At 39.1% G+C, this 22756-nt stretch overlaps 2 protein-coding genes across 4 annotated transcripts in view; both read right to left on the reverse strand.

The window, feature by feature from the left end:
• Positions 1–22756, reverse strand: part of LOC136316972 (integrator complex subunit 6-like) — a 482266-nt gene that overhangs the window by 260777 nt on the left and 198733 nt on the right. The gene's annotated exons all lie outside the window — the stretch shown is intronic.
• Positions 1–22756, reverse strand: part of LOC136317349 (zinc finger protein 75A-like) — a 52919-nt gene that overhangs the window by 29370 nt on the left and 793 nt on the right. Inside the window, 1 exon segment of the mRNA XM_066249992.1 lies at positions 21964–22110. Coding sequence (XP_066106089.1) covers positions 21964–22110 — 147 coding nt within the window.

Genomic DNA, 22756 nt, shown 5'->3' on the forward strand with positions numbered 1-22756 from the left:
CTGATTACTCTTGCTAAACTATCAGAAGTATGTTGATGAAGAGTGGAAAGATTGGGTAGACTTGTCTTGTTCCTGACTTTAGAGGAAAATCCTGCATTTTTTCCCCATTTAGTTTGATAATAGCTACTGCTTTGTCATCTATGGCCATTATTATGTTTTAGTTTTGATTTGTTTTGTTCCTTGTGTTTGGTCAAATAACCCCCTTGAGAATTTCCTATAGTCAGGGTTTTCTGGTGATAAATTCCCTCAGCTTCTCTATGTCTGAAAAAGTTTTTATTTCTCCTTCATATTTAAAGAAGTAACTTTCTTTTAGTACTTTGAATGATTGGGTCTGCTCTCTTCTGGCTTAAAGATTTTCTGCTGAGTACTCTGATAATAACCTAATGGGTTCTCCTTTATATGTTATGTTCTTTTCCTTAGCTGCCTTGAGGATTCCTTCTTTGTCATTGATTTTTGACAGTTTTATTATAATGTGCCTTGAAGTAGATCTGTTTGGGTTGTGGTAACTTGGCGTTCTGTTTGCTTTTTGGATTTCCAGGTTCTAACTTCTTTCATAGGCTTGAGAAACTCTCATCCATTATTTGTTTGAATAAGCTCTACATTTTCTTCTCCCTCTCTTCTTCTCATATACTCATTATTCTTATCTTCCCCTTTCTGATAAAGTCATGCAATTCTTGTAGAGCTCTCTCAGTTTTTTTAATTCGTGAATCTCTCTCCTCTCTGTAGCATCTCTAGTTGCCTGTCTTCAATGTCACTGATTATTTCCTCTATCTGGATTGTTTTATTAGCTAAACTTGCTACCTCAGTCTTCAAGTCATGTATTGAGTTCTTCATCTCTGTTTTAAAAGTTTCACTCTCCTTGGTGAAGTATTTGTTTTGTTTATTTATTTGTTTTCTGAGCGCATTAAGTTGCCTATTGGTGTCTTCTCGCATGTTGTTGAATATTTTCGGAACTTCAATTTTGAACTCTCTATCATTTAAATCCAAAGTTTCCATGTGATTGAATTATTTTCTGGATATTTTTCATTTTATTTCTGAACTATGTCTCTTTCTTGTGTAGCTATGGTATTCACTTTCTTCTTCCTTGATGGCATTTGAGAATGGTATTGTTAAGAACCCTAACAGAAAAACAACTAAAAATATTGAATAATTATAAAAATATATACAAAAAATCAATTAGGCATTAACAATATTGAAGTATGCCTCCCTTTTTCAATAGTGGATCGAAAGGAGCAGGAGTCAGATACATGGGACATCTTGTAATTGTCTCCAAAGTGAGAAGTTATGACTTCCATAGGAGGGTGATAAATGCAGTGAAAATGTAAAACTGGTCAAACAGCACAAACTTGTTGAAGAATCTGACCAGTAAGATAGGTTCCTAGATCACTGTGGACTTCAAACGGAGTTCCCCAAATAGGGACTTGAACAACGGAAAAAGCAGTAGTTGTCTACAAGGCAAAATTTCATTCCAGTGATGGGGCATTCCCTTCCTTCACAAGAAGGAACAAGGGAACCTAATCATTGGGAAATATAGAGCAGATGGGTTTACTAAACATCCCTTTAAGGCTTTAAAGGCTATGTTTTTCCATTCTTCCCAAACAGTGGTCAAGACTGTCATTCTTAAGTAAAACACATAGAAGTTTTACCATAAGGGAGAAATTTGGGATCCAATTTCAGCAGTATCCAACAAGCCCAAGAAAGCCTCACAATTGATGCTTAGTTTTGGAAAAATTAGGTCTCCATGAAGCCTATCTGGAATCAGGCATAGTCCATGTTCCAATATCAGATGTCTCAAATATGGAAGCTGAGTTTGGACAAACTGTAATATTTCTTCAGAAACTTTATGTCCCTTTAAGGCCAGAATTTCTAACAGGTAGATGCTGTCTTCCTATGAGGGGACCTAAGAACATGAGCAAAGAAGTAAATCATCCACAAATTTCAATGTAGAGCCTTTAAGAAAAGTTATATAGAGCCTGACCTGTGGTGGTGCAGTGGATAGGGGCGTCAACCTGGAACGCTGAGGTCGCCAGTTCAAAACCCTGGGCTTGCCTGGTGAGAGCACATATGGGAGTTAATGCTCTCTGCTAATCATTGGGAAATATAGAGCATATTGGTTTACTAAATTCTCCCTTTCTCTCTCTGTCTCTCTCCTCACTCTCTAAAAATGAATAAATAAAATTTTTAAAAAAGGAAAGTTATATCATCCAAAGCAGCCTTCAGGATTTGTGAGAAATAAGAAAGGCTTTTAGGCCTGACCTGTGGTGGCGCAGTGGATAAAGTGTTGACCTGGAAATGCTGAGGTCGCTGGTTCGAAACCCTGGGCTTGCCTGGTCAAGGCACATATGGGAGTTGATGCTTCCAGCTCCTCCCCCCTTCTCTCTCTCTGTCTCTCCTCTCTCTCTTTCTCCCTCTGTCTCTCTCTCCTCTCTAAAAATGAATAAAAAAAGAAAGGCTTTTAGTAAAACCCTGAAGTGTTACTGTTCAAGTAAACTGTTTCCTTTTTCAAGTGAAGGTACAAAGATATTAGCTAGCTTCATCCACTGGAGTGGTAAAAAAATGCACTGTGTACATTAATTATAATGAATAATTTACTTCCAGTTGGGATAGATTCCAGCAGCAGGAGGGCTAAGAACAGCAGGGTGTCAGGGGATAATAATGTTGTTTATTTCTCAGAGGTCCTGGACAAATAACCATCCTTGTGCTTTAGGCTTTCTCACAGGTAAAAGGGAAATATTGCATGGACTAGTGCAAGGAATAATAAGGCGTTGAAGGGCCTCTTTACTTATAGAGTATTGATTAATTCTGGAAAGAAGTTTTCAAGAATATATTTTGGAGATGATGTCAGAGTAATGGCGGGGTAGGAAGCGATACCGATAAATCTCCCCCAAAACTCAACAAGATCTTCAACCAGAAACATAAAAACCTATCCTTGGAGCCTCCAGATGTTTCGCAATACACCCGAAGGTATGATCGAGTGAAAATTGGCTAAATATATAACCAAACCCCGAAGGAAATAGGGAGTAAGAAATGCTCCACCTTCCTCACTAACCTAAACAGGGAGGATTTCACTGGGAACTGAAAATATAGAAACTAAGGCGGCAAAGGGGGTGAATAGATCCAGGCTGAGGCACAAATGGCCGAACCAGGCTGTGGCACGGAAATCCAAGCCAAGGAAAAACTGTTCCTGTGACAACCAGGACAATACAGCTAACACTCGCGCCAAACCCAGACAAAGAAAGACAAGCGGGGAAGCCATTTTACCCGATCTCCTGGTCGGCGCGCGCAGATAGTGGGCAAGAGATTCCTTCCAAAGCCCCGGGAGTGTGCGCCCATGTTGTCCCACAGAGAGGCAGAGTCAGAGGCATTTGTGTGGGCCCAAAGTGGAATCTCCGGGCTGCCCCAGCACACTGGGGGAGCCGCGCACAGGGAGGGAGCGAGAACTAATTCCAACACTGGAACTTTTCCGTGCGGGAGGGGGTTTCACTCAGAGGGTGAGGTGGCTGGCCTGATATCCTGGTCGGCGAGCACGGAGAGTGGGCAAGAGACTCTTCCCAGCACCACAGGAGTGGGAGCCGGTATTATCCCACAGAGGGGCAGAGTCAGGGGCCATTGAGTGGGCTGAAAGTGGAATCTCAGGCCGCCCCTGCGCCTTGAAAAAGCCGCACATGGGGACGGAGTGAGAGCCAATTCCAACACTGGAACTGTTCAGTGAGGGTGGGGGGTTTCACTCAGAGGGCGAGACTTCCGGCCTGACATCCTGGTCTACGCATGCTGATACTGAGCGAGTTTCCTCCAAGCGCCCCGGGAGTGGGTGTCCGCCCATGTTACTGGACAGAGTGGCAGAGCCAGAGGTTTTTGAGGGGGCGGAAGCCCCGGCTGATTATACTAGCAACTCTGACTGACTGAGCCTTACCCAGAGCCCTGTGCTGAGTGAAAATAGAGTGGGGAGTGGCCAGCTCTTTGAGCCTCTTACTATCCAGGCAGAGGCAGCAGCAACTCCATAGCTTGATTATCAGGCTACGAATTGAGGAAGGAAAGACTAGGAGAGAGGCTCCAGGAACACGGACTCTCTCACTGCCGGAGCCTATAAATGCTAATGAGCCTCGACTGCCAACGTGACTAAAGCACAATACATGACATCGCCATAGAGACTTATCAACTGCAAACCTCTACCTGAGTGTGCCACAGAGGCAGAACTCGGGGTACAGAGTCACCGATCAGGAAGAGGGAGAGAAAAGAAAAAGCAAGAAGATAACCTCTCAAAATCAAGAATAATCCACAGACTTTATAACCTATCCCATTTTATTATATTTGTTCGTTTGTTTCTCTTATCTTCATCCTTGATAATTTTTTTTTCCTCCTCCAATTTGGTCGTTTAACTCTCTACCAGTCTTACTCTCTCCTCTCCTTGAAATACACTACCCATAAGTGTTACATCTCCCATTATCTTTTCTTTCCTGTTCCTTTCTCTCTATGAGGGTTGCAATCCAAAACCCTTAACACTCTCTCTCTCCTTTTTTTTTCTTCTTTTACTGGTTCCCTCTTTTTTTTCTCTCTCTCTTTCTTTTCTCCCTCTATATTAGTTTCTTCCTTTCTCCTTTACTTCTCCTCTCATTCAAACCTCAATAACGAAAAAATTATCTTATCTGGGACTCAAACTTATCTTTGTGGAATTTTGGGGGGTTTTCACTTCACCTTTTTAACTCACTAGCACTGCTACCATCCCTGGCTCTCCAATTTATCTAGCTGTTGTTCCACTAAATACAATAGTAATTGTTTAATTTGTCCCCCCATTTTCCTGTTTCCCTCTTATTCCTCTCATCATAACTCTTAGTCAACCAACACCTAAACGCAAATCATTTTATTCTTGATCCAAATTTTTTCCTTATTTGCTTTTTGTGGGTCCATTCCCCCCCTTTTTTTTGCCCCTTCATTACTTTTCCCCAATTCAGGCCCTCCATTACAGGCATTGTTTGTTCTATTTAATACAATATAATTCACAGTTCACCACAAGATTTTCTCAAGAGAGGGGAGAAGAGAGGAGAGGAAAAAAGGAAGGGGGAATAATTTCCTTTTTTAATTTTAATTTTATTTTTCTTTATTTCATTATTAATTTTTAAAAAAAAAACTTTTTTCAATTTTTATTTTTTTAACTTTTTATTATTTATTAAATATCATTAACACTATCAACAAAACAACCCTCAGATGCCATTAAGGAAGAGAAAATCGAATATCATGGATACAAAAGAAAGAAAGGTAACACAGATAGATGAGGAAAAATCTATGGAGAAAAAACAATATATTGGAAACCTTGGAGCTAAATGACAGAGAATTCAAGATAGAAATCCTAAAAATACTCAGAGATATACAAGAAAACACAGAAAGGCAATTTAGGGAGCTCAGAAAACAACTCAATGAACACAAAGAATATACGTCCAATGAAACTGAAACTATAAAAACAAATCAAACAGAGATGAAAAACTCAATTCACGAGCTGAAAAACGAGGTAACAAGCTTAGCTAATAGAATAGACCAGATAGAAGAGAGAATTAGTGAAATAGAAGACAAGCAACTTGAGGCACAACAGAGAGAAGAAGAAAGAGACTCAAAAATAAAAAAAAATGAGATAGCCCTACAAGAATTATCTGACTCCATCAGAAAGAATAACATAAGAATAATAGGTATATCAGAGGGAGAAGAGAGAGAAAATGGAATGGAGAACATAATCAAACAAATAATAGATGAGAACTTCCCAAGCCTGTGGAAAGAACTAAAGCCTCAAATTCAAGAACCAAACAGAACTCCGAGTTTTCTGAACCCCAACAAACCTACTCCAAGGCACATCATAATGAAATTGGCACAAACCAACAGCAAAGAAAAAATTCTCAAGGCAGCCAGGGAAAAGAAGAATACAACATATAAAGGAAGGCCTATTAGATTATCATCAGACTTCTCAGCAGAAACTCTACAAGCTAGAAGAGAGTGGACCCCAATATTTAAAGTCCTGAAAGAGAGGAACTTTCAGCCACGAATACTATACCCATCAAAGCTATCCTTCAAATATGAAGGAGAAATAAAAACATTCACAGATACAGAAAAGATGAGGGAATTTATCATCAGAAAACCCCCACTCCAGGAATTACTAAAGGGGGTTCTCCAATCAGATACAACGAACAACAAAAAATAAAGCCACAAGTAAAAGCTCCAAGAAGAACACAATAAAACCAAATTTAAACTGTGACAACAACAAAAAGAAAGGGGGGGAGAGCATGGAGATTAACAGTAGCAAAGGACGATGGAGTGCAAAAGTACTCACAAAATAGTGCACTACAATGAACAGGGAAGGAACACTTTTCATTAGTTAAAGGTAACCACCATTGAAAAAACCACCACAGAAGCACATGATTTAAAAAACATAGCAACAGAGGAAAGATGTATGGAATACAACCAAATAAAAACAAAAGATAGAAAAATGAAAGAGAAGGATCAAACAAGACACAAAGCTAACAGAAAGCAATCTATAAAATGGCAATAGGGAACTCAAAAGTGTCAATAATTACACTAAATGTAAATGGTTTAAACTCACCAATAAAAAGGCACAGAGTAGCAGAATGGATTAAAAAAGAAAATACAACTGTATGCTGACTACAAGAAACTCATCTAAATAACAAGGATAAAAACGAATTCAAAGTGAAAGGCTGGAAAACAATACTCCAAGCAAATAACATCCAATAAAAAGCAGGCATAGCAATACTCATATCTGCTAATGCTAACTACAACACAACAAAAGTACTCAGAGACAAAAATGGCCATTTCATAATGGCTAAGGGGACAATGAATCAAGAAGACATAACAATTCTTAATGTATTTGCACCAAACCAAGGAGCACCAAAATATATAAGACAGCTACTTATTGACCTTAAAACAAAAACTGACAAAAATACAATCATACTTGGAGACCTCAATACACCGCTGACGACTCTAGATCGGACATCCAAACAGAGAATTAACAAAGATATAGTGGCCTTAAACAAAACACTAGAGCACCTGGATATGATAGACATCTACAGGACATTTCATCCCAAAGTGACTGAGTATACATTTTTCTCTAGTGTATATATGTTGGGCAACAAAAACAACAACAGCAAATTCAGAAAGATCGAAGTTGTACCAAGCATATTTTCTGATCATAAAGCCTTGAAACTAGAATTCAACTGCAAAAAAGAGGGGGAAAACCCCACAAAAATGTGGAAACTAAACAACATACTTTTAAAAAATGAATAGGTCAAAGAAGAAATAAGTGCAGAGATCAAAAGATATATACAGACTAATGAAAATGACAATACGACATATCAGAATCTATGGGATGCAGCAAAAGCAGTGATAAGAGGGAAGTTCATATCACTTCAGGCATATATGAACAAACAAGAGAGAGCCCAAGTGAACCACTTAACTTCACACCTTAAGGAACTAGAAAAAGAAGAAAAAAGATAACCCAAAACCAGCCGAAGAAAGGAGATAATAAAAATCAGAGCAGAAATAAATGAAATAGAGAACAGAAAAAGTATAGAAAAAATTAATAGAACAAAGAGCTGGTTCTTTGAAAAGATCAGCAAAATTGACAAACCCTTGGCAAGACTTACCAAGGAAAAAAGAGAAAGAACTCATATAAACAAAATCCAAAACGAAGGAGGAGAAATCACCATGGACACCGTAGATATACAAAGAATTATTGGCCCTGGCCGGTTGGCTCAGCGGTAGAGCGTCGGCCTAGCGTGCGGAGGACCCGGGTTCGATTCCCGGCCAGGGCACACAGGAGAAGCGCCCATTTGCTTCTCCACCCCTCCGCCACGCTTTCCTCTCTGTCTCTCTCTTCCCCTCCCGCAGCCAAGGCTCCATTGGAGCAAAGATGGCCCGGGCGCTGGGGATGGCTCTGTGGCCTCTGCCTCAGGCGCTAGAGTGGCTCTGGTCGCAATATGGCGACGACCAGGATGGGCAGAGCATCGCCCCCTGGTGGGCAGAGCGTCGCCCCTGGTGGGCGTGCCAGGTGGATCCCGGTCGGGCGCATGCGGGAGTCTGTCTGACTGTCTCTCCCTGTTTCCAGCTTCAGAAAAATGGAAAAAAAAAAAGAATTATTGTAGAATACTATGAAATACTTTATGCCACTAAATTCAACAATCTAGAAGAAATGGATAAATTCCTAGAACAATACAACCTTCCTAGACTGAGTCATGAAGAAGCAGAAAGCCTAAACAGACCTATTAGTAGAGAAGAAATAGAAAAAACCATTAAAAACCTCCCTAAAATTAAAAGTCCAGGCCCAGACAGCTATACCAGCGAATTTTATCAAACATTCAAAGAAGACTTGGTTCCTATTCTACTCAAAGTCTTCCAAAAAATAGAAGAAGAAGCAATACTTCCAAACACATTTTATGAGGCCAAAATAACCCTCATACCAAAACCAGGCAAGGATGGCACAAAAAAAGAAAACTACAGACCAATATCTCTAATGAATACAGATGCTAAAATACTAAACAAAATACTGGCAAATCGAATACAACAACATATTAAAAAAATAATACATCATGATCAAGTGGGATTCATCCCAGAATCTCAAGGATGGTTCAACATACGTAAAACGGTTAATGTAATACACCATATCAACAAAACAAAGAACAAAAACCACATGATCTTATCAATAGACGCAGAAAAGGCTTTCGATAAAATACAACACAATTTTATGTTTAAGACTCTCAACAAAATGGGTATAGAAGGAAAATATCTCAACATGATAAAGGCCATATATGATAAACCATCAGCTAACATCAGATTAAATGGCACTAAACTGAAGGCTTTCCCCCTTAAATCAGGAACAAGACAGGGTTGTCCACTCTCTCCACTCTTATTTAATGTGGTACTAGAGGTTCTCGCCACAGCAATCAGACAAGACAAAGAAATAAAAGGCATCCATATCAGAAGAGAAGAAGTAAAGGTATCACTTTTTGCAGATGATATGATCCTATACATCGAAAACCCCAAAGAATCCACAAAAAGACTACTAGAAACAACAAGCCAATATAGTAAGGTCGTAGGATACAAAATTAACATACAGAAGTCAATAGCCTTTCTATATGCCAACAATGAAACAACTGAGAACGAACTCAAAAGAATAATCCCCTTCACAGTTGCAACAACAAAATAAAATAAAATAAAATAAAATAAAATAAAATAAAATAAAATAAAATACTTAGGAATAAACATAACAAAGAATGTAAAGGACTTATATAATGAAAACTATAAACCATTGTTAAGAGAAATCGAAAAAGATATAATGAGATGGAAGAATATTCCTTGTTCTTGGTTAGGAAGAATAAATATAATCAAGATGGCCATATTACCCAAAGCAATATACAAATTTAATGCAATTCCCATCAAAATTCCAATGACATTTAAGGCCCTAGCCGGTTGGCTCAGTGGTGGAGCATCGGCCTGGTGTGCGGGGGACCCGGGTTCGATTCCTGGCCAGGGCACATAGGAGAGGCGCCCATTTGCTTCTCCACCCCCCCCTCCTTCCTCTCTGTCTCTCTCTTCCCCTCTCGCAGCCGAGGCTCCATTGGAGCAAAGATGGCCTGGGCGCTGGGGATGGCTCCTTGGCCTCTGCCCCAGGCGCTAGGGTGGCTCTGGTCACGGCAGGGCGTAGCCCCAGAGGGACAAAGCATCGCCCCCTGGTGGGCAGAGCGCCGCCCCTGGTGGGCGTGCCGGGTGGATCCCGGTCGGGCGCATGCGGGAGTCTGTCTGACTGTCTCTTCCCGTTTCCAGCTTCAGAAAAAATACAAAAAAAAAATTAAAAAAAAATTCCAATGACATTTTTTAAAGAAATAGAGCAAAAAATCATCAGATTTATATGGAACTATAAAAAACCCCGAATAGCCAAAGCAATCCTAAAGAAAAAGAATGAAGCTGGGGGCATTACAGTGCCTGACTTCAAACTATATTATAGGGCCACGACAATCAAAACAGCATGGTATTGGCAGAAAAGTAGACACTCAGACCAATGGAACAGAATAGAAAGTCCAGAAATAAAACCACATATATATAGTCAAATAATTTTTGATAAAGGGGCCAACAACACACAATGGAGAAAAGAAAGCCTCTTTAATAAATGGTGCTGGGAAAACTGGAAAGCCACATGCAAAAGAATAAAACTGGACTACAGTTTGTCCCCCTGTGCTAAAATTAACTTAAAATGGATCAAAGATCTAAACATAAGACCTGAAACAATAAAGTACATAGAAGAAGACATAGGTACTAAACTCATGGACCTGGGTTTTAAAGAGCATTTTATGAATTTTACTCCAAAGTCAAGAGAAGTGAAGGCAAAAATTAATGAATGGGACTACATCAGACTAAGAAGATTTTGCTCAGCAAGAGAAACTGATAACAAAATAAACAGAAAGCCAACTAAATGGGAAATGATATTTTCAAACAACAGCTCAGATAAGGACCTAATATCTAAAATATACAAAGAACTCATAAAACTCAACAACAAACAAACAAACAATCCAATAAAAAAAATGGGAAGAGGACATGAACAGACACTTCTCCCAGGAAGAAGTTCAAATGGCCAACAGATATATGAAAAGATGCTCATCTTCTTTAGTTATTAGAGAAATGCAAATCAAAACTGCAATGAGATACTACCTCACACCTGTTAGAATAGCTATTATTAACAAGATAGGTAATAGCAAATGTTGGAGAGGCTGTGGAGAAAAAGGAACTCCCATACACTGTTGGTGGGAATGTAAAGTAGTACAACCATTATGGAAGAAAGTATGGTGGTTCCTCCAAAAACTGAAAATAGAACTACCTTATGACCCAGCAATCCCTCTACTGGGTATATACCCCAAAAACTCAGAAACATTGATACTTAAAGACACATGCAGCCCCATGTTCATTGGAGCATTGTTCACAGTGGCCAGGGCATGGAAACAACCAAAAATCCCATAAATAGATGACTTGATAAAGAAGATGTGGCACATATACACTATGGAATACTACTCAGCCATAAGAAATGATGACATCGGAACATTTACAGCAAAATGGTGGGATCTTGATAACATTATACGAAGTGAAATAAGTAAATCAGAAAAAACCAGGAACTGCATTATTCCATATGTAGGTGGGACATAAAAGTGAAACTAAGAGACATTGATAAGAGTGTGGTGGTTACGGGGGGAGGGGTGAAAAAGAGAGGGAAAGGGGGAGGGGGAGGGGCACAAAGAAAACTAGATAGAAGATGACAGAGGACAATCTGACTTTGGGTGATGGGTATGCAACATAATTGAAAGACATGATAACCTGGACTTGTTATCTTTGAATATATGTATCCTGATTTATTGATGTCTCTCCATTAAAAAAATAAAATTATTAAAAAAAGAATATATTTTAATTTTAATAGGAGGTAAACGGTGGAGTTCTGCAAATATCAATAGATTTTATCTAAAAGAGAATGATGGTTGACCCACTAGGGATAATTAATCAGCGCTCCTAGATTAAGCTAAATTGCTATCAGAAATTTAGAAAAAATAGTTGAAAAGTTATTTAATTCACCTGATGGGATGTTCTGAAAGCTACTGCCAAATTCTAGCAGTATTTCCCCATTTTGGGAAAAATAATTTCTGGCATGATACTTCTCTGGAAGTCTTGGCTTAATAAATGATTAGTGGCATAATAACAAAGGACAAACGTCTGTGTATGGCTTAAAGGGCCTAAGAAAAAAGGAATAGGTGCAGAGACAGGAACTTGTTGAATTTTATTTGAAATCCCCACCATTTAAACTATTTTATTACTCTGAGGCAGAGACTATTTTATATCTGTGGGTTAGAACACCAAGAATGTAGCACCAGTGTCAGTAAGGACTGATTGATTCATTACCAATTTGAAGAAAAGTTTCTCCAAGACGATTAAGGAGGACTCAGTATAGCTCCGGTAGTTTCTTGGAATCCCATCACTGGGGACCAGAAGGATCTTTGAGAGGCTGGTTAGAAAGCTGAGAGTGCCTGAAGTGCTTAAACTTGCAACAACCCTTTTTCTAATGCCCTGGATCTTTGCAATAAAAGTAGAAGCTTGGTGTCTTTTGGTTTCATATAGGGCCTTCATTGAGCAGGGCTGCAAATTTAAAATCTTGGCAATCTTACCTCTAGGCAGCTCAGGTAGAGTACAAGCAAGCTTATGGGACAATTTAACCAAATCTAGGCTGGAAATCTAGGGCAAGATCTCAGTTCACCCCATAACACACAAAGAGTTAAAGGTTAACCAAGTGTTAACCTTTAAAGGTTAATAAGTGTCTGAAGGAAGACCAAATTTTCCTTTAAGATGAACTGAAATTGATTATGATAGTCATAAATGAATTTGTGAGACTTTTGTGAGAAACTCTGAATTTTGCTCCAGTCAACAGACTTTGGGATTGCTACTGTAATTACTCAAAGCTAATCTTTTAGCTTCTTCCCCAAAATTAGAGCTTTGTTTTTCTAAACCCCCTTTGAGATATTCCCATCAGGAAATTGTCATCCAATGGCAAGCCTGGCCTTCATCAACTAGCATATGAATTAGCGGCTATAAATCAGAAAACTCAGTCTGATAAGTCTGAATAACAATATCAAATTCTTCTGCAAACTTGTGAGGATCCTCACTTACTTAGAAAATGTTTGACAATAACTCATAATTCAGCTTTAGTCTAGGAAACAAATTAAACTTGAGGTCTGTTAGGATTCTCAGAGAGGTTAACATTAAATGGAAAAGTACTGATAGGTTCAGAAGAGGAAGGAGTGAGAGAGAATTCAGGGGTATAAGCAGAGGCAGATTAAGGTCAGTTGAGGGCCCAGGTACAGGAGAATATATTGGGCCCCTTATAAAAAAGAGACAGGGAAAATAAAAACAGATGTTAACCACATTTTTAAATAAATAAAAATATTATGTACCATTAAAATTGCACATATGAAACCAAACTTGGTGTCATTAGCAAATAGTGTGAAGTTGGGGCTTGGCAGGGCCCTTCAGAAGTCAGGTCCCAGGGCACATACCTGGTGCACCCACCATTAAATCTACCTCTGGGAATATGGCACCAGAGTCAGTGGTAGGGATAACAATCCCATTTATAAAATATTACTGAAATAATAAAATTATAAAATGTGAGAACAGATTAGTGGTTGCCAGAAGTGAGGAATCTGGGAATGGGTAGGAGAGAGGTATGTGGGAAGGAGAGGATGTGGGTGAGTCTATAAAAGAGCAACAGAGGGATCCCTGTGGTGATGAACTTTTCTGAGTCTAGAATGTATGAATGTCAGTATCCTGATTGTATATTGTACTATAGTTTTGAAAGATGTTACCACTGGAGAAACAGGTGAAGGGAAAATGAAGACCCCTCTATTTCTTTCAAATGCATGCTAATCTACAATAATGTCAAAATTAAACATTTAATTTAAAAAAGGACACTACTAAGAGATTTCCCTTCCTCCAGAAAAATCCAAATCACCATTTCTGAGGTCTTTCACTCCATAATAAAACCTTAACTTCAAGATGACATTAGATTAATGGCAGCATGAGAGATAATCCTGATCTCCCCCCTTGAAATGTCAACAAATTGACGGAAATGGCGCCGTGAGAAGTGCGTCCGACAGCTCTCCCCTAAATCACAACAAATTTATCAACTAGAAACAGAAAAATTTATCCTCGGAGCATTCCGGAGTTCCACACAAACTGAAAGCAAAAGGACTGTTATCACTTGAATCTGAGAGAGGAGGGTGTGGAGGAAGCTACCGCAGCGACGCTCATTCAAGCCGCCAGGGAGTGCGCCTGTGGTGAGTCAGCCCATATACTTGGGAACCGCAAGCCACCGCCAGCGGCCGACCGCGAGCTGCCACGAGCCCCGGCGAGCTGCCGCGAACCCCCGCGAACGCCCGCGAACCGCCACCGCGAGCCGCCGCGAGCGGCCGACGCGAACCGCCACCACGAGCCGCCGCGAACCCCCGCGAGCAGCCGCGCGCGCGCCCGGTCGGGTTGAGCACCGCTGACGTTCCCAGCGGCCCGCACACTGCGAGTGGGGGTCGCCGGCCACCGGTGCCCGGAGCGCCACATTCGCGCGCATGCCTTGGGCATTCCACGCGCCCAGGGCGCCCTACTGGCCCGCACACCCAGGGGGCTCCATTATCCTGCGCTTGGTACGGTCCAGCCGCCAGCGGCGGGGCGAGCAGGAGAGGCTTGGGAGATTCTCTCCGTGGGCGGGGCACCTCACCCAGCCATTCAAGCTAACAATCAAGCATTGGGGGAGGGGCGCGCGCAGGCAGCCTAAAACACCTTCAGAAACACAGCTGCGACCCAATCACTGAAATTAGCTTAACCCATAAAATCTGCGCACCCTCGGTTCTAATTGATAAGATCTCTCTCAGTTCAGCGATCCAAGACAAGAGGCGTGATATTTTTTAGTGCCTCTCGCTAAAGGGGCGGGGGCAACTTCTGATTGATAGAGCCTCCATATTCAGGGATAAACGCTAACAAGAAGGACTTGGCAGATAATAAGGTCTATACTACACTAGTCGTAAGCAGAGACTAGTGCCTCTTCTTCCCTGCAAAAACAGGCTACAAAGTGTGGAAAGCCTGGGTTGAGAGGTCCAACTAAATGATAGGCGCTGAACAGTCACCTTGACAACAATTGACTCCCACCCCCGCCTGATTACACTGGAGGCCCTGACTCTCAGAGCCTTTCCCAAAGCCTTGCACTGAGTGGGGATAGAGTGGGGATTTCCCAGCTCTTTGAGCCTCTTACTCCCCAGGCAGAAGCAGTTGCAGCCTTATAGCTGGATCACCAGGCTGCTAATTCAGAAAGGGGGGACTAGGAGAGAGAATCCAGGAAAGCAAACTCTCTCATCGTTGGACCCTGCAAACGCCAACAAGCCTTTACTTCCAGCAAGACTAAAGCCAATTATATGACATTGCCATAGAATCCCATCAACTGCAAATCCCTACCTAAGAGTGACACAGGGGCAGAGCCTGGGGTACAGAGTCACCGACTAGGAAGAGGGAGAGAAAAGAAAAAGGAAGAAGTTAACCTCTCAAAATCAAGAAAAACCCACAGACTTTACAACTTGATCCACTAATTTTTTGTTGTTGTTGTTGTTGTTGTTTGTTTCTTCTATCTTTTTGCCTTTATTTCCTCCACCTCGGTCCTTCTATTCTCTTCCCATCTTATGCTTCCCCTTTCTTGAACTACACTACCCATGAGTGTTGCATTTTATTTTTCTTCTTCATCCTCACCCTCCTTTAAGGTTATACTCCAAAACACTTAACTCTCACTCTCTCTTCTTTTGTTTTTTTTTTGTCTTGCTTTATTTTGTTTTTTTCTCCTCCTATTTTATTTCTTCCTTCGTTTTTCTCTTTTTCTTATTTTTTCCTTTCTATTCATTTTATCTTTTCTCATTTTACTTTCCTCCCATATAATCCTCAATCACGAACAAATTAGTTAATTTGGGACTCAAGGCTTTTTTTTTGGCTTTATTTCTCTTTTTTGCTTTTGTTTTTATTTTTTTTTCTCTTGTTTGTTTATTTTTGTGGCATTTTGGGTCCTCCCAACCCAAGGTCTCCATTGTATTTAGTCTTCGCTCCACTTAATACAACAGATTTTTACTTATTATTTTTATTTTTCTTCTTTATTATTCTTTTTTGGTCCTTTTTTCTGATTCCCTCTTATCCCTCTCATTATATCTCATAGTTGACCATCACTTACAAGCAAATCATCTTATGCTTGTCTAAGATTTTCTTCCTTTTTTTTTTTTTTTTTTTTTGCATTTAGTAGGTCCCTACTCCCTTTTTTTGCCCCTTGAACTCTTCACCCCAAATCAGGCCCTCCATCATAGGCACGATATTTCCCTGAGGAGGGGAGAGGAGGGAAAGAGAAGAGAGAAAAAAAAGGGGGAAATAATAAATTATTACTGTTTTTTTTTTGTGGGGTGTTTTACCCTTTTTTTTTTTCTTTTTACTCTTTATTAATTCTAATTAGTGCTATCAATAAGACTACCCTCAGATGCCGATAAGAAAGAGGAAATCGAATATTATGGATACAAAAGAAAGAGAGGTAACACAAATAGATGTGGAAAAATCTATGGAGAAAAGACTTAACATATTGGAAGCCTTGGAGCTAAATGACAGAGAATTTAAAATAGAAATGTTAAAAATACTCAGAGATATACAAGAAAACACAGAAAGGCAATATAGGGAGATCAGAAAACAACTCAATGAACACAAAGAATATATTACCAAGGAAATTGAAACTATAAAAACAAATCAAACAGAAATGAAAAACTCAATTCACGAGCTGAAAAACGAGGTAACAAGCTTAGCTAACAGAACAGCCCAGATTGAAGACAGGATTAGTGAAATAGAAGACAAACAACTTGAGGCACAACAGAGAGAAGAAGAAAGAGACTCAAAAATAATAAAAAACGAGAAAGCCCTACAGGAATTGTCTGACTCCATCAGAAAGAATAACATAAGAATAATAGGTATATCAGAGGGAGAAGAGAAAGAAAATGGAATGGAGAATATACTCAAACAAATAATACACGAGAACTTCCCAAGCCTGTGGAAGGAACTAAAGCCTCAAATTCAAGAAGCAAACAGAACACCAAGTTTTCTTAACCCCAACAAACCCACTCCAAGGCACATCATAATAAAGATGACACAAACCAATGACAAAGAAAAAATTCTCAAGGCAGCCAGGGAAAAGAAGAGTACAACATATAAAGGAAGGCCTATTAGATTATCATCAGATTTCTCAGCAGAAACTCTACAAGCTAGAAGAGAGTGGACCCCAATATTTAAAGCCCTGAAAGAGAGGAACTTTCAGCCAAGAATACTATACCCATCAAAGCTATCCTTCAAGTATGAAGGAGATATAAAAACATTCACAAATACAGAAAAGATGAGAGAATTTATCAACAGAAAGCCCCCACTCCAGGAAATACTAAGGGGGGTTTTCCAACCAGATTCAAAGAACAAAAGAAAACAACACCACAAGTAACAGCTCCACCAAGAACACAATAAAACCAAACTTAAACTGTGACAACAAAGGAAAAAAAGGGGGGAGAGGATGGAGATTAACAGTAGCAAAGGATGATGAAGTGCAGAAATACTTATAAGATAGGGTACTACAATGAATATGGTAGGTACCCTTTTCATTACTTAATGGTAACCACCCTTAAAAAAACCACCACAAAAACACTTGACTTAAAAAAGGTAGCGACAGAGGAAAGAAGTATGGAACACAAACAAACAAAAACAAATGATAGAAAAACAAAAGAGAAGAATCAAACTAGATACAAAACTAACAGAAAGCAATTTATAAAATGGCAGTAGGGAACCCACAAGTATCAATAATTACACTAAATGTAAATGGATTAAACTTACCAATAAAAAGACACAGAGTAGCAGAATGGATTAAAAAAGAAAATCCAACTGTATGCTGCCTACAAGAAACACATCTAAGCAACAAGGATAAAAACAAATTCAAAGTGAAAGGCTGGAAAACAATACTCCAAACAAACAACACCCAAAAAAAAGCAGGGGTAGCAATACTCATATCTAATAATGCTGACTACAAGACAGAAAAAGTACTCAGAGACAAAAATGGTCATTTCATAATGATTAAGGGGAAGTTGAATCAAGAAGACATAACAATCCTTAATATATATGCACCAAATCAAGGAGCACCAAAATATATAAGACAGCTACTTATTGACCTTAAAACAAAAACTAACAAAAATACAATCATACTTGGAGACCTCAATACACCGCTGACGGCTCTAGATCGGTCATCCAAACAGAGAATCAATAAAGATATAGTGGCCTTAAACGAAATACTAGAACACCTGGATATGATAGACATCTACAGGACACTTCATCCCAAAGCGACAGAGTATACATTTTTCTCTAGTGTACATGGAACATTCTCAAGAATTGACCATATGTTGGGCCACAAAGACAATATCAGCAAATTTAGAAAAATTGAAATTGTACCAAGCATATTTTCTGATCATAAAGCCTTGAAACTAGAATTCATCTGCAAAAAAGAGGGGGGAAAACCCACAAAAATGTGGAAACTAAACAACATACTTCTAAAAAATGAATGGGTCAAAGAAGAAATAAGTGCAGAAATCAAAAGATATATACAGACAAATGAAAATGAAAATACGACATATCAGAATCTCTGGGATGCAGCAAAAGCAGTAATAAGAGGAAAGTTCATATCACTTCAGGCCTATATGAACAAACAAGAGAGAGCCGAAGTAAACCACTTAACTTCACACCTTAAGGAACTAGAAAAAGAAGAACAAAGGCAACCCAAAACCAGCCGAAGAAAGGAGATAATAAAAATCAGAGCAGAAATAAATGAAATAGAGAACAGAAAAACTATAGAAAAAATCAATAAAACAAGGAGCTGGTTCTTTGAAAAGATCAACAAAATTGACAAACCCTTGGCAAGACTCACCAAGGAAAAAAGACACAGGACTCAAATAAATAAAATCCAAAATGAAAGAGGAGAGATCACCACAGACATCATAGAAATACAAAGAATTATTGTAGAATACTATGAAAAATTATATGCCACCAAATACAACAATCTAGAAGAAATGGATAAATTCCTAGAACAATACAACCTTCCTAGACTGAGTCATGAAGAAGCAGAAAGCCTAAACAGACCAATCAGCAGGGAGGAAATAGAAAAAACTATTAAAAATCTCCCCAAAAATAAAAGTCCAGGCCCAGACGGTTATACTAGTGAATTCTGTCAAACATTCAAAGAAGACTTGGTTCCTAATCTACTCAAAGTCTTCCAAAAAATTGAAGAAGAAGCAATACTTCCAAACACATTTTATGAGGCCAACATAACCCTCATACCAAAACCTGGCAAGGATGGCACAAAGAAAGAAAACTACAGACCAATATCTCTAATGAATACAGATGCTAAAATACTAAACAAAATACTGGCAAACCGAATACAACAACATATTAAAAAAATAATACATCATGATCAAGTGGGATTCATCCCAGAATCTCAAGGATGGTTCAACATACGCAAAACGGTTAATGTAATACACCATATCAACAAAACAAAGAACAAAAACCACATGATCTTATCAATAGATGCAGAAAAGGCTTTTGATAAAATACAACACAATTTTATGTTTAAGACTCTCAACAAAATGGGTATAGAAGGAAAATATCTCAACATGATAAAGGCCATATATGATAAACCATCAGCCAACATCCTATTAAACGGCATAAAACTGAGGACTTTCTACCTTAAATCAGGAACAAGACAGGGTTGTCCACTCTCTCCACTCTTATTCAACGTGGTGCTAGAAGTTCTGGCCAGAGCAATCAGACAAGACAAAGAAATAAAAGGCATCCATATCGGAAAAGAAGAAGTAAAGCTATCACTTTTTGCTGATGATATGATCCTATACATTGAAAACCCGAAGGACTCCACAAAAAGATTATTAGAAACAATAAACCAATACAGTAAGGTCGCAGGATACAAAATTAACATACAAAAGTCCATAGCCTTTCTATATGCCAACAATGAAATATTAGAAAACGAACTCAAAAAAATAATCCCCTTCACGATTGCAACAAAAAAAATAAAATACCTAGGAATAAACATAACAAAGAACGTAAAGGACCTATATAATGAAAATTACAAAGCATTGTTAAGGGAAATCGAAAAAGATACAATGAGATGGAAAAATATTCCTTGTTCCTGGATAGGAAGAATAAATATAATCAAAATGGCCATATTACCCAAAGCAATATACAAATTTAATGCAATTCCCATCAAAATCCCTATGAGATTTTTTAAAGAAATGGAACAAAAAATCATCAGATTTATATGGAACTATAAAAAACCCCGAATAGCCAAAACAATCCTAAGGAAAAAGAATGAAGCTGGGGGCATTACAATACCTGACTTTAAACTATATTATAGGGCCACGATAATCAAAACAGCATGGTATTGGCAAAAAAATAGACACTCAGACCAATGGAACAGAATAGAAAGCCCAGAAATAAAACCACATATATATGGTCAAATAATCTTTGATAAAGGGGCCAACAACACACAATGGAGAAAAGAAAGCCTCTTCAACAAATGGTGTTGGGAAAACTGGAAAGCCACATGCAAAAGAATGAAACTCGACTACAGCCTGTCCCCGTGTACTAAAATTAATTCAAAATGGATCAAAGACCTAAATATAAGACCTGAAACAATAAAGTACATAGAAGAAGACATAGGTACTAAAATCATGGACCTGGGTTTTAAAGAACATTTTATGAACTTGACTCCAATGGCAAGAGAAGTGAAGGCAAAGATAAATGAATGGGACTACATCAGAATTAAAAGTTTTTGCTCAGCAAGAGAAACTGATATCAAAATAAACAGACAGCCAACTATATGGGAACTGATATTTTCAAATGACAGCTCAGATAAGGGCCTAATATCCAAAATTTACAAAGAACTCATGAAACTCAACAACAAACAAACAAACAATCCAATAAAAAAATGGGAAGAGGACATGAACAGACACTTCTCCCAGGAAGAGATACAAATGGCCAACAGATATATGAAAAGATGCTCAGCTTCATTAGTTATTAGAGAAATGCAAATCAAAACTACAATGAGATACCACCTCACTCCTGTTAGATTAGCTATTATCAACAAGACGGGTAATAGCAAATGTTGGAGAGGCTGTGGAGAAAAAGGAACCCTCATTCACTGTTGGTGGGACTGTAAAGTAGTACAACCATTATGGAGGAAAGTATGGTGGTTCCTCAAAAAACTGCAAATAGAACTACCTTATGACCCAGCAATCCCTCTACTGGGTATATACCCCAAAACCTCAGAAACATTGATACGTGAAGACACATGTAGCCCCATGTTCATTGCCGCACTGTTCACAGTGGCCAAGACATGGAAACAACCAAAAAGCCCTTCAATAGAAGACTGGTTAAAGAAGATGTGGCACATATACACTATGGAATACTACTCAGCCATAAGAAATGATGACATCAGATCATTTACAGCAAAATGGTGGGATCTTGATAACATTATAAGGAGTGAAATAAGCAAATCAGAAAAAAACAAGAAATACATGATTCCATACATTGGTGGAACATAAAAATGAGACTAAGAGACATGGACAAGAGTGTGGTGGTTACCAAGGGTGGGGGGGGAGGGAGGACATGGGAGGGAGGGAGGGAGAGAGTTAGGGGGAGGGGGAGGGGCACAAAGAACTAGATGGAGGGTGACAGAGGACAATCTGACTTTGGGCGAGGGGTTTGCAACATAATTTGATGACAAAATAACCTAGACATGTTTTCTTTGAATATATGTACCCTGATTTATTAATGTCATCCCATTACCATTAATAAAAATTTATTAAAAAAAAAAAAAAAAGAAATGTCAACAAATTGAACTACAATAACATAGCAAAGGAACCCCAGCTGAGCTCATGGGTGCACCTGAAAGATACACAAACTGAATGGACTAAGGGTCGGATGGGGTGAAAAGGGGGTGAAAGATAAAACACATTCATGGTGGGCTTTGGAGAGGAGAGGGGACAAACCTGGAGTGATTAGATTTGTTTGGTTTTTTTCTTTGCTGGACTATAGGAAGGAGGGAAACTCAGGCTCTCTGGATTTTGTCTGAGGAGTACAGAGAGGGAAACTCAGTGACTGTGTCTCCTACTGATGGGAGGAGTAGTAAGATAAAAGGGCACAGGGAGACATAAACGAAAGTAGCAGGTGTGAGGGGTCATGGCCAGTGTTCCCATGGTCTGCCTGAAGCCCACAACTGGCAGAGACAGAGAAAGCTAAACTGCAGCCCTTCAGCCTCCCAGATGCAACCTCCCTCACCTTGTAGTATCCCAGAATGACAGAGACAAACCCCACAGCTGGCTCTCCAGAGCCACTCTCTCCCCTGAAGAGCAGACGTGGTCCAAGTCAGGTCCACAGATCTGTGATGATGTGGGAGGAGTACGTAGAATATTAAGATCACCAATACTGCAGCCAAATATTTGGCAACCATCAAAATGATCTCTATTATCTACTGAGTCTGTTTCTGTTCTCCTGGTTCATTTATTTTGTTGTTTAGACTCTGTTGTGTACATATGTATTTATTGCAATTTTACTGTTCATATTTTTCAATCTTTTTTCTTCTTTTCTTAAAGAAGACCCTTTAACATTTCATATAATACTGGTTTGGGGGTGATGAACTCCTTTAGCTTTTCCTTGTCTGGGAAGCTGTTTTTATGTCCTTTGATTCTAAATGATAGTTTTACTGGGTAGAGTGATCTTGGCTGTAGGTCCTTGCTTTTCATCATTTGGAATATTTCTTGCCAATCTCTTCTGGACTGCAGAGTTTCTGTTGAGAAATCAGCTGACAGTTTTATGGGTGTTCCCTTGTAGGTATCTAACTGCTTTTCTATTGCTGCTTTTAAGATTCTCTCTTTGTCTTTAACCCTTGGCATTTTAGTTATGTTGTACCTTGGTGTGGGCCTCTTTGGGACTCTGTGCTTCCTGGACATGTATGTCTATTTTTTTCACCAATTTAGGGAAATTTTCTGTCATTATTTTTTCAAATGGGCTTTCAATTTCTTGCTCTCTTCTCCTTCTGACACCACCATGATGCCAATATTGGTATGGTTGA

This window comes from Saccopteryx bilineata, chromosome X (assembly GCF_036850765.1).
Source record: "Saccopteryx bilineata isolate mSacBil1 chromosome X, mSacBil1_pri_phased_curated, whole genome shotgun sequence".
In the NCBI taxonomy this organism is placed as follows: domain Eukaryota; kingdom Metazoa; phylum Chordata; class Mammalia; order Chiroptera; family Emballonuridae; genus Saccopteryx; species Saccopteryx bilineata.